Here is a 12275-nt window from a genome sequence, read left to right as displayed (position 1 = left end):
TTTGCCAGATTGCCTTAAACACAAGAGTGCTGCACACTGTGGCCATTGTAGTTGCATTTTCTCCTTCTCCCACCAGTATCTTCCTTTATTCAATGTTTCCTTTTTCTCTCTCTTCTCCCTTTCCTAGTGGTGGCGATTTATGACTACACAAAAGACAAGGAGGACGAGCTCTCGTTTCAGGAAGGTGCCATCATTTACGTCATTAAGAAGAACGATGATGGGTGGTATGAGGGTGTCATGAATGGAGTGACAGGGCTCTTCCCAGGGAACTATGTGGAGTCCATCATGCACTACTCTGAGTGAAGACCACAGGGTGCAGAGCTGCACCTTGCTCCACAGGAACTGTCCGGACTCCTCAGCTCTCACCCAAGTGAACTGAATGAAGGATAATTGTAACAGAACCACTCTTGTTTTCTGCTTTTTTCATTATACAACAATAGTGATTTGAGTTGTTTGAACAAATGGCTCTTCCACTGCCAGCAGTGGCTGTGCCTGACGTTGACTAAGCCGACCCGTTCAGATGTAGATAGTGGAGATGTAACGAACTTGCTGAGTAGCTGATACTTGACTAAAATTCAGACTGATTCAAGCGTGATCTGGGATCCTTCTCAGGAATACTGTATGCCCCTGTGATATTACCTCTGGCATTAGTGCCTGGCACCGGGAGATCCTGGATGCCAGTGCAAAGGGGTTAATATAACTGGCCAGTGGAAATCCCTCCCTTTTTCTACACTCACATGCAGCTGGAAAGACACTTGTGTGCTAGCTAACATTTGGATTCATACACAAAGCAGTTCCTGTATCTGACTTCCAGATGATTCGTTACATCTTTAACATAAACACTTCTGCAACTGCTCTGTGCATGTAGACTGATGTGGGGGCTCACAGAGCTGGCTCGGGTTCACTTACCTTTCAGTTTAGATAATTGAGATGGATGCAGCACACCGTTGTGTAATCTTAGTCCTTTGAGTGCCCCAGGTTAGCTCTGTATTATGCACTGGTGTAGAAAGTTATCCCCTTTGGCATGAGCTCCCAGCCTGCTGGTGCAGAGGGGTTAAGCTGAACACAAATGCAGTGTGTGGTGATGATAGGTTCCTAGGGAGTCTGAGGCTGACTCTAGGAGTTAAGGTTGGAATCTATTCGTGCATGCTTGCACGAGACAGATTATTCATCCCAAATGTCAGTATTACGCAAAGTATAATTTTAAAAGCCAATCAGGTCTTGTAAATTGGCTCTTTTGTACTTTGGTTCCGGATCTGAGTATATGCTGTGACCGCCCTGGCCAGAGGCAGGACAGAGAGCAGTTGTCTTCTTCAGGTGTATTTCCAAAATCTCCTCTCAGTGGAAGTAAAAAGGGCTGCCATGTATGTTGGTTTTCCATGGAAAGCTACACACAAACTGGTTGTTATTTTAGCTCTTTTCTCTGCCCCTTCCAATGCTTATAAAATAGTAAATACCTTTCATAGCTATACCGAGCCAGGTGTGACTCGCACACTATAAAGGTTTCATGTGCATTTGTAGGTTGCTTTTAATACAGTCTCAGATGAAAATGCCACCACTGGAGTTGGCTTCACAGAGGAGCGTAAAGAACTCAGAACAGTCATCTGTGCCAGTTTAGGAAGAACTGCAAACAAAAGAGGAGTGTTAACGTAGTTCACTAACACAGCAAACTGATTGACTTGCTGTTGTAGTCCACCTTCTGGGGGAGGGCAGCCTATGTACATTTAGTCTGATCTCCCATAGTAGGGAGCCATGTTTCTTCCTGAACTATCTTTATGTGAGCCAAGGTGAAATTCCAGCCAGTACCAACAGTGGCTTATTCAAGTCTAGATAATGCTGCCGCACTCTGCTAAGGCATGTGTGTACGATGGAAATGTGCAGGGAGAGTAGTAGAGACAACTAACTGGAGGCTGGTTTTCCTTCCTTCCTTCCTTGGTAAAAATGTGTACAGTCAAGCCAGTCTCATAACTCAGTATCTCGTGCAGTATCGTGCCAGAGATGTGCATTTACAGCAAGCAGGGACACTTTGGCTAGATGGGACCTTTGCTAAGCTGATACATCAATCTGAGGGGGCAGAAAAGGGAAAGGAATGGACAAATTGTGCATTTCTTCCTTGTACTCTGGATATGAAGGTTCCTTGGAGCTTTTCTTCTTCTCAATACTCATTCATAGGTGGCACTGGAGCCTAGCTGCTGTCAGGAAGCTTCTCCACTCAGTTACCCCTTCTATCCATCTGCTGCAAAAATAGTTTCATTGAGCTGTAGCTTTCAAGCCCTGCCACACTGCATCCGACAAGGCTCATCTCACTGCGCCTTCACTCCTTGCTGCCCTTCTGGAATTGCAGAAGGTCATGCTTGCTGAATTAGGTGACACCGACCAAAAAGATCCCTTTTGGGTTTTTTGTCTCCTAGTAGCAAAATGGATGAAAACAGACACTGCCCAGTGTCATTGTAGCGGTGTTGGGGTGAGACAGAGCTAGGCAGTTACCATACACCAAGGTGGGGCTACTGTTAGTTTCTAAGACTTGGCGACACAGGAAGCTATGAAGTGAAGTAGGATGTGAATTTAAAGTACAAGAGCTATTCTGGGCATGTAAATGAGCCCCAAGGGCATGTCTGCACTGCAAGTACCAGGGGAACCCATCTGCTCACAAGATGGCTAAAGCACGGCTGCATTGTGCAGTGGAAATGGGGACTCCCACGCACTCCTCAGAGGGCTTGGTTATGGTCCCATCTGCTCTACAGAACAGATGGGCTTTTTCTGAGTCTGGGACATCGGTGTTGTAAGTGGTGTCCCTGACCAGGATATGCTTGTGCTGTAGACTGGGCACAGAATCAATATTCCTTAAACTAGCTATTTCCATTGGAAAGACATCTGGTGTGGTGAGCTCACAAAGCAGAGGAGTTGTAGGGTCCAGAACGTCCAGACCCCTCACCAGCAAATAACACGGTGCAGGCAGCTCCTTGCCGAAGCGGGCTTGTGGTTTGTCTGCCCCCTGCTGACCACACGCCACTTAGGAGGTGGTTCATCCTGCAGAGCTGCTGTGGAGGGAATTTCTAGGTCACCTCCTGCTGGTTTGATGCTTTTTTATGCAGTACTAATGTTGTAAAAAACAGTTGTTGGGTTTTATGCATCTTTTTATTTTGTACAGGTTTTTGAATTCTGTAGATTGTCCAGGGATGATGCTATATAATGAGCATAGGCCAGGCCCAAAGTAATTGGATTTTGTATGTATTGTTACATAGACTGCATGCTATTAACATTAGTGAGGCGTATGGTTCCAGTTCTATCATTTATCCTCCCCCCCATCTCCTTTCCTCTTTTATTTAAATGGTTACTTCAACAAGGGATGGGGGCTTGGGCCATTGGCAAAACTTGCTATTCAAATAGATGCATAACTTCTTTGCACAGAGTCCTGCTGCCAAAGCTGAAATGAAGGTGTTAAGAGTTACAAGCTGTTGATTATTCATTGTGTTTTTCTATCACTGGGGGCAGAGTGTAAGGAGAAAAGGACACAGCAGACTAGCCCACAGCAGGCTCTAAATAGTAATTCTGCCTCCAACCCTCTAGCTTTTTTCTATCCACAACCAGTGGGGGGGGAGCCAGTCCACCATTGCTTCTGGCATTGTTGGCAAAGGGTTTGTTGGTGAAGAAATGGTGCTGTGCAAAGAGGAAGCGCTACTCCCTCAAATATTTTATTATTAAGTTTTGGTTTCCTCAAAGAACAAAAACACTTCCTGCTTCCAGCACAAAGCTACACTGGTTGTGCATAAAGTGCCAGTCTGGCTAAAGCTACAGTACGGCGAGTTGGTTTGGTGCCTGTATCGCAGTCAGGGGGAGGGTGGTGGCAGCGGCAGCTTTGGGTCCTGTTTCTGGGAAATGTTTCTGCTTATGTAAAGCCACTGGGTGTTTTTGCTTCCCTCATTGGTGCTCACATCCACTGTCCTGGGGGGGGGGGGGGGGTGCACAGAAAAACAGTGCTTCTACACTCCTCAGATGCTATGGTGACAAGTACCACAGAAGAGCCCATATCAAGTAACGTAAGTTAAGTTGTGCTTCTCCATGCAGCGGGGCCTCCTGTTTGCTTGTCCTGCTGCTCAGAGGCAGGGCATGAAGAAGCTAGTCTGAAGCTTTGCTGCTGTCTCAGTAGAGCAACGGGGGAGATCATTTCCAGTGCCATTTCATTTTCAGGGATGGGGGAGTGATTTGCTACCATGTGCTGCTGCTCATTCTGGAGAATTACAAAGTATGCTGTCATGAGCAGGAGATTGCAACTACAAATCAACCTCCTTTGGGGAGGTTCTCATAAGTAACTGATGATTGAGTTGCTTGACCCAGTGGAGTGCTCCATCAGCCCACCCCTGCAGTTGTCAAACAGAAGAGGGTGTGGGAGAGAAGGCTACTGCCTCTCTCCCATGTAGGTCTCGTATTCCCCCCAGCCATTGATTACTTCCCTTGAGCCTGGCAGTGCCCCTCTTATCTCACTCAGTCTAGCCCCTTGTTATTGCCAGGCTGAGATCTGCTCTGCACAGGGAAATGGGAATAGTTGCCAACCAAACTCGTGTTTGTTGTTCGTAAGGGAGTCATAGTAGCAGGAAAAGCCTGACGTTGAAATCCTGTGATGGGGGTGAAGCAGGCTTAAAGGCCATGCTGCCTGTATCATAGCTGGGGGGGAGGAGGAGGTGCTCTTCACACAGCACAATTTGTTCAGGGAGGGAGACTCCCAGCCCCATGCACCCTCTACCAGCAGCATCAGTGGCCTAAGTGCTCCCATGGGGCGGGAAGAACAGCTTTTGCAATGAAATAAAATAAACCTTGAGTCCATCATTGTCCCCAAGCTATGCTGTCAGGTAACATGCTCTGAGCACATGCCTTGGGAGGCTTCCCTCTGCCCAGGGGCTTTGCTGCTGCATGCCAGTGGGGACTAGGCTGTGCGTCTTTTTCCAGTCTTAGCCCTCTGCGCTCATGTTAACGCATAACCTGATGGGGGGGTGGTCCCCTACGGAAGTGATGGCTGTGAAAGTGGGGCACTGTATAAATTACTTAGGGCTCTGTGCTATTTGCTCAGTGCTTGAGGTCCAAGCTGTGAAAAGTGAAGCCCTGTGCTCAGGTGATTGCAGTGGGACCCTAGTAACCAGTTTCCACTTGGAGTGAGCAGTGCTAGGGGCGGTTTTGAGCCCTAGGCAGAGTACAGTGGAAACTGCACAGATATTTCATTTGCCAAATGGGGTAATTTTGTGTAATCCCTCTTCAGGACCAGCCAAAACCAAATTCTAAGAGTAGGAGAGAGTGAGTGGAATCAGGCGCTTTTTTTTTTTAGAACTTACTGTATTATCACATTACTAATTTCCCACCCCTGCAGCATAATGCTGACTTAGCTGAAATTACATTTTTCCAGGTAGTGCTTTAATACACAGTAGCTGAACTCACTAGTTCCATGGTCCTAGTTCTGTATTTTGAAACTCCAAAATTAATACTGTGGCCCTGCCACCATCTTTGGGAAGATATTTGAAAGCTAAATCAATGAAGCCAGGTTTTGAGAACAATTCAGAAAACGATCCACTGCTGCTTTAGTTTGAAATCAACATGTTACATATGACTTCCCCAGCCAAAAGTGGCTTTTTCTCTTTAAAGGTACAGGAAACTATTAGCACATGGCAGGGTTGTGTCTTAACAAGGCACCTGTCACAACAGGGTGTTTGCTAAGGCCTGGGTGGCAGCCTGTTGAGGTGGTCTTTCAACCCACCTCCTACTGCGTAGCTACTACAGGACTTCACTGCAAAGGGGGCAGTGCATTTGTGTGTTTTTATTGATAAATTCTACCACTGGAAAACGTGGAAAAACAGAGCTGTGTACAAATGAGTTTCTCTTTAGCAAGGTTAAGCACTGACATCATCTGAGATTTTCATAATGAACAAGTGCTTATTTTCATCTTTGAAAAGTGTCTTTTGCAACTTGTGTTGACATGTGGTTGCTATGAATGCTCTGGAAAAACCTCACTGTCAAATGTCCTCTTGTTCCTTAAAGTTTTCTTCAAAAAATAAAACACACCCAATTTGGCTCAGTCTAATAAGCAATTTTTGGCTCTAGGACTTAATGTGGCTGATTTATTCAGAGCCTCCACTTTGCTCTTGAGAGTGGTAAGTTTCAAAACATGCAGGACTCAGGGGAGTTGCATGCCACCAGAAAATGGTTAGTGGGTGTGTGTCATTCAAACCCCCTTCCACTGATTGGGGAACATTAATTTTTAAAATTTTTTAAGTGTATTTGGAATTAACTGTTGCTGTGTACTAAACCCTCTTGTTACAAGTCCTGAATAAAAACAAACAAAGCACATATCAAAGTGTCCTGTGAATACACTGCTTCTGTAACACTTCATGGGTTAATCACAATGGGCATTTAATAATCTGTCACACAGCTACCAACAGGCTGGCAGGTGGACATAGTGAGAGAGATCAGAGCTGTCCTCACTGCATCATTAACTAAGACAGATGCATACAGCCTGTCATCCACTGAGTGTTAATGATTTCTAAGGTTTGACTAATACCCTGGATTTTATTTCTAGCCTTGCATCTCATTGCTTCATGGAGGTGGGTAAATCAAATCAATTCTGCTCTGTAGGGTGGTGGTAGAGCCACTGCCCACCAAATCCCTTTTGCACAAGGGCAGCATCAGCCTTTGGGCCTTGACTTCAAGAAAGAGTTGGTGATCCAAATTCTTCCCCCAGCCCTTGCCCTGGATTAAAACAGTGTTGCTAGGCCCCAGTGGTCTAACCCTCATCTGAGAACAGAACAGATGTGGAACAGAAACAGCTGTGTTAGCAACAGGAAGTCTTACCTTCCTCCAACTAAGAGGAGGGGATAGTGCTACAGCTATTGCTTATGAAAGCCAGCACAAACCTGTCCATGACTAGCACTTATGACTGGAGGCACAGACTAACCTAGATCACACAAACCCAATAGCCTTACTGCCTCTGCTCTTTGGAGCAGCATGTAAAAGGAACTGAAGGGGATGGTGGCGTGAGGTTCTCTAGCTGATGCAGCAGGGGTAGGCCAGATCTGGGGTGTAAAAAAACTTACCTCTTAGTGGTCTTAGAGGAACAGCAACTCCACTCTGCGTTGAATGCAGGGGGCAGAGCATCTTTCTTAACCACCAGCCTTGCAGCCCCAACCCAAATGGTACCTAATTTGCATGAAGAATACTTGTCTTTCAAACAGGACTACATCACCATGCACTAGGCCTGCTTGCTCGAGGCAGACAGCGTATAACAATGTGGTGCTCTGTGCAGTGTGGACAAGCCCTTGCACTCCATCCATTTGGTTCTGTTACAGCAGGGTGCCTAACATAATGCCCACCAGAGCATAAGGCCCAGAGCCTGCTTCAACACAATACGCTAACTGCCTATTCATTAGCATGTTAGCATATTTACATCGTTTTAGTTTAGTAAAGTGTGTAAATACACTATCCTGGACATAGAAATAACCTGTCAAAATACATACAAAACAAGCTGAACTTTACATCAATACAGGTGACTTTAAAATCTTAAATACTTTGAATCTGTTTAGCCCACATTAGGTTGTGTTAGTGGCCTTCCCCTGTAATGAGCTTGGGACCACTATGCTAGAGCCAGGTTCTTCATTCACAAGCAAGGCAAGGCTTGGAGCAGGGCACAGGTGCAGAAACATACCTGAAGCAAAAAAGGATCACAGGAAACCTCAACCTCATTTGTATCAGGCTGTGAAACATGCAATGCTCAATCTGAGCTGCTTTATTAACAGGGGCATTCGCTAGTAGTGCAGTATTTTCCAATGTATTTCTAGTAAGGAATGATAAGGTTACATAACATTTCTAGGAAGCTGACAAGAATGAACCTGTTTTAGGCCTGCCTTAGTTTCAGACCAGAGGATTTAGTTTATACTACCAGAACCTACTAGTCCCATGAAAGCCTTTACTCCAGCAAGGCACGGGATAATCTCATGAAAAAATAAAATGGCAAGACAGGGAAAAAAAAACAGAAAGCGTTAAATTTAACTACATCTTTATTGAATTGTGCATATTCTATTGTATAATGAGCTATAGTGGGTACTTTAGAATGCAGTATGTCTTTTGTCCTCTCCCATGCTTAAAAAAGTAAATTTATACATATATTTATATATATTTATAACATGGCAAAGCTCCCCCTAGCCTGAAATTGTCAAGAGTTTAAACAAGCCTTGTTTTTTGTTTTGAGAGAGGGGAGGGGGAACAGTCCCATTCAAAGATAAAATGTGCAATTTTTTTTAAAGCAGTAAACATATGAATGTATTTACAGCACACGCTTGCTGCACAGACAAATCATTTAATGATATCTTCTTACATGTGCATCTCCACTATTATAAAGGACACCATCAATGGCAGCTAACAGTTAGTGTAAGCCACGAAACAAGCAGTGATGTTCCAGTTAATGCTTGTTCCATGGCAGTTCAACAGACAAGAGTTAGTTACAACTTATGAAACAGCAGACAGGAAAACCAACCCCATACCTCCCCTACAGTCAAAGTCCAGAAGTGCTGAAGCCCACAGTTTTGTACCATTTCTCACGCTGTGTCAAATGCTGCGCCTCGCACATGCAACATCAATTGAATTCTTTTCTGTCAGTTTCCAGTCTGACATCTATGGCAGGGGCACGTGGACCAGCGGCTGAATTTCCAGAGGGGTTTGCAAATGAAGAAAGGTTGAAAACCACTGGTCTAGATAATTATTACCCTACAAATGTGCAACAGCATCTACCCCACAGGGCCACAAGCCTGCCACCTCTTGCAAAACACCTGCCTTAGCTCTTCATGCTGTACACTGGCACCTGTTGTCCTCTTTAATTTAGCTGCACCCCAACTCCTACATGCTCATTCTCAAGAACCAAGAAAGCAGATAACGGCTACATCTTTGTTAGGCAGCAGCGTAATCACAAAGAAGTGCAGCTAGGGCAGTGGTGGATACTCATGGTAGAGGAAGAAGTCAATCCTCATGCCTTCTAAAACTATAGTCAGGACTTAAAACACCAGGCAGAAGCAGTGTTCCATCCACCGTGCAGCTGAGGTTGTAGTCTCAACAAGGATTTTGAAATTTTATACTAGTAGTTCCTTATCTCAGGAACACTATTTGCAAGTTGTTCGTTAGTTATTATGATATTGCACCTCAAAGCCAGGCAGGAATGTGTTTGGGTAATTGACAGTCTTTCTGCCCAGCCTCTGCTGCATCTCCTCTCAAGCACCATACACAGGCCTGATAGGTGCTAAACACCCACAGCATCCATTCACCCCACCTCCAACCCCAGTATTAGATCCTATGTGAATCCAGGTGGACCATTACTGGCTCCATTCTCTGTGGTGTTTTTTATTTAAATATACAAGGAATAAATGTATTTGCAGTCCTTATTTCTCTCTTCAAAGCTTAACTAAGACTGTAATTCATGAGATGTAACGATCAGCAGAACCCTTTGCTCTCAGCACCACGTAACTTATTACTGGAATGCTTTGCTGTTTTTACCCCCCCAGATGAAGAGACTTGAAAGGGATGGCAAGTCACTGCACAACAAAAATGCCGATGTTATAAATAAAAGCTTTACAGACAGGAACCTTCAGAGCTTAAACGTTTCAAAGGAAACAGAAATAACATTTCCCCTGAAGTGTTTGCCACCCATCTGCTCTACAGCATCCTCCTAATTTGAGAGAACCAGGAACTGAAAACGAGTCTAAAGAGAAGCATATAAGACTATTTTTACTGTCCAGCCTGAAGAAAATTGCGCCCCCTCATAAAATAAAAAGCGATGTAAAATATTTAAAATCACTTCAATGTTAATATGCTAGACTGTTAGTAACAGTAGAGGAACACTTAAATTACTAATATGTACTCTTCTAAGAAGAAAAAAAATGGACAGATTATTTGGGTCTTTATCTCAGGTTATGGCTGGCTGTTGAATTAGAGTTACTAGTATCAAAACTTTGAATAGTTGAGATTTCAGCAAATTTAGTTTTATGGAAAAGGAAAACCTGCATGCTGAACATTTGTGAAATTGCAAAAAAGATTTAGAGAGTGAGTTGCAACAACCCCGCTGCAAATTTATAAACAAGTGTCCTTGGATTTAATTTTCAGTAGCGCTAATAGATAGACTGGAACATACTATGGCCAATTTCACGCAGAACTCCAGCTCAGATCGGACTTTTGCTCCATCAAGGACCAACAGACCTCCTCCGCTCTATAAAAGCTGATACTTATCTACCACGGAACATACCATGGTGATCAGCTAGTCGGACCTACTGTATAGCATGGGCCCTAAGACTTCCCTGAATTTATATCTGTCTGAACAAGAGCCGACAAATACAAAACATTCTGTTCTAAGTCACCTCACTGCAAATCCAGAGCAACGGTATTGATTTCAATGGAGTTATTCTGGATGGAGTGGTTGTATCACGCAATAGTCATTTAGATTCCTGGATGTTAGGGCTGCATAAAAAAACTAACAAGATAGCGCCCACTTCAGCTGCATGAAAAACAATTTCACCTTGTCGCCTGCTAATGTAATAGGGCTCTTCACAGTTTTCTGTAACAAGTGGAAAAAAATCATTTTTTCCTTCTAGTGCTGAACCTGCACTTTCACTTCTCTTCTGATGGAAGAAAATAGTTTCAACCCAGACTGAGGCTGACTGTTCTTGGATTTAATTTAACCTCTGGGCACTGAGGTAAAAAGATGACAATAGCTTCTTACTGTGCAATGCTAGAACATCCAAGCACTAGACACTAAAGCAATTTCAAAACTACACTTGGCTGAGAATTGTTTAGATTTCTCTCTCTCTGTTCTGAACCTAGGGGACAGTTTGCTTTTTTCTGCACTGCACTACAAATGGTGATCGTTCTCTCTGGGCACATTATGGAGGTGCTCTCTTAGCTTTGCAGACCTCCACATATTCAGTGCAGTAAGTTGACATATTTGCTACATTCAGAGCTCTAATGTCCATCTGTGGCAAAACAACAGTGTTTTATAAGCAAAGCATTACCAAGGACACAGCGCTTGTGTTTGGATGATCAATGCTCTCCACTTTCATAGTAAAGGGCAATGTTCTCCTACTTGCTAGAAGACATCAGCAAAATGTCAGCTATTCCTCCAATTTACATGTAAACTCATTCTGGAAAGTGTGCACTTCCACACTAAGCTATTTTAAAACACCTGCATTTCAATCACACCCACAATAACTGTTATGATCTTTATTCAGAGGTGATCAACTACATGTTAAAGTACTTTTTTTTAGTTAATTGACAGTCTATGAAATTAAGCCTGGTCGGTCTTTCTAAAGTAACTGAGTCCCAGCAAAATATACCACAGGACTAACTATGACTCCTGCTGCAATACAAACAGAGGCAGAAATGCCCCTTTAGCTGATGGCCACAGGTGCTACCAAGGAGAAGCAGCACCAGGATAACTTTCTCCCAGGTGAGCAATGGGATGGGCCAACTCTTGTGTTTTGTAGTCATCCTAATTTACCCTGAAGGGGCTCCCTGGTTCTGGTCCTCCACTGTTTCTGTTTCAGTACACACTTGGCTTTGCTTGTTACATTCTTCTGAATGAATTCTGCCTCCTTCTACTAGGCTGTGGCACTTAGCAACTAGTGGTTGCTACTTGCTCAGACAACATTAGAAGGGATAACCAAACTTGGCTCCAGTTCCTCCTATTTCTCATTTTAAGGAGCTGTTCCCTAGTCCTCTCTTCTCTTTCCCCCACTTACTCTCTGACCTCATCAATTCTCACTGTACTTATTCTGAGGCCTCAGACTTGCCATTTAGCCCCTGAGTTCCACCTTGTCCCAAACGTAAGAGAAATCTAGTGGCCTGTCACTGTGGTATATGTTCATGTCACTCTACCTCCTTCACTCAGCGATTTCTTCCTACCTATTTTGTATTTCTCAGTACTGACATTCAGTAGGAGCATCAGTCAGCTAACCTAAAGCATCACTGCCTGGTCTTGCTGTATTGAAAGCACCTCTGTCCCGTCTTGGCTGGCTTCGGTTTAGCAAAGCGCTCTGAAAAACACACATTCATTCTCACATCAATTCTAGTCCCTCAGGCAGCTGCAACTCCAAGCACCTTGCAGACCTATCAGTGTTTCTTGATTAAAGGTGAAATTTTTTTTTTTTTTTTTTTTTTAAACAGAAAAAGAGCTTCAGATTCTAAATCATTAACAACATACACAGGCTGACTAGAATAGTCACATTTCCTTACACGGATGTCATTTTCTCTTGTGC

General features: G+C 43.9%; 1 protein-coding gene across 7 annotated transcripts in view; it reads left to right on the top strand.

The window, feature by feature from the left end:
- Positions 1-1866, top strand: part of ABI2 (abl interactor 2) — a 122163-nt gene extending 120297 nt beyond the window's left edge. For all 7 annotated transcript variants that reach the window (XM_032775340.2, XM_032775338.2, XM_032775335.2 and 4 more), the window contains one exon: positions 128-1866. In XM_032775340.2, the coding sequence (XP_032631231.1) occupies positions 128-303 (176 nt within the window). In that variant the 3' untranslated portion in view covers positions 304-1866. The remainder of the gene's footprint in view (positions 1-127) is intronic.
- Positions 1867-12275: the final 10409 nt, after the last annotated feature.

This window comes from Chelonoidis abingdonii, chromosome 10 (genome assembly GCF_003597395.2).
Source record: "Chelonoidis abingdonii isolate Lonesome George chromosome 10, CheloAbing_2.0, whole genome shotgun sequence".
Taxonomy (NCBI): domain Eukaryota; kingdom Metazoa; phylum Chordata; order Testudines; family Testudinidae; genus Chelonoidis; species Chelonoidis abingdonii.
This window is presented reverse-complemented; position numbering and strand designations above follow the sequence as displayed.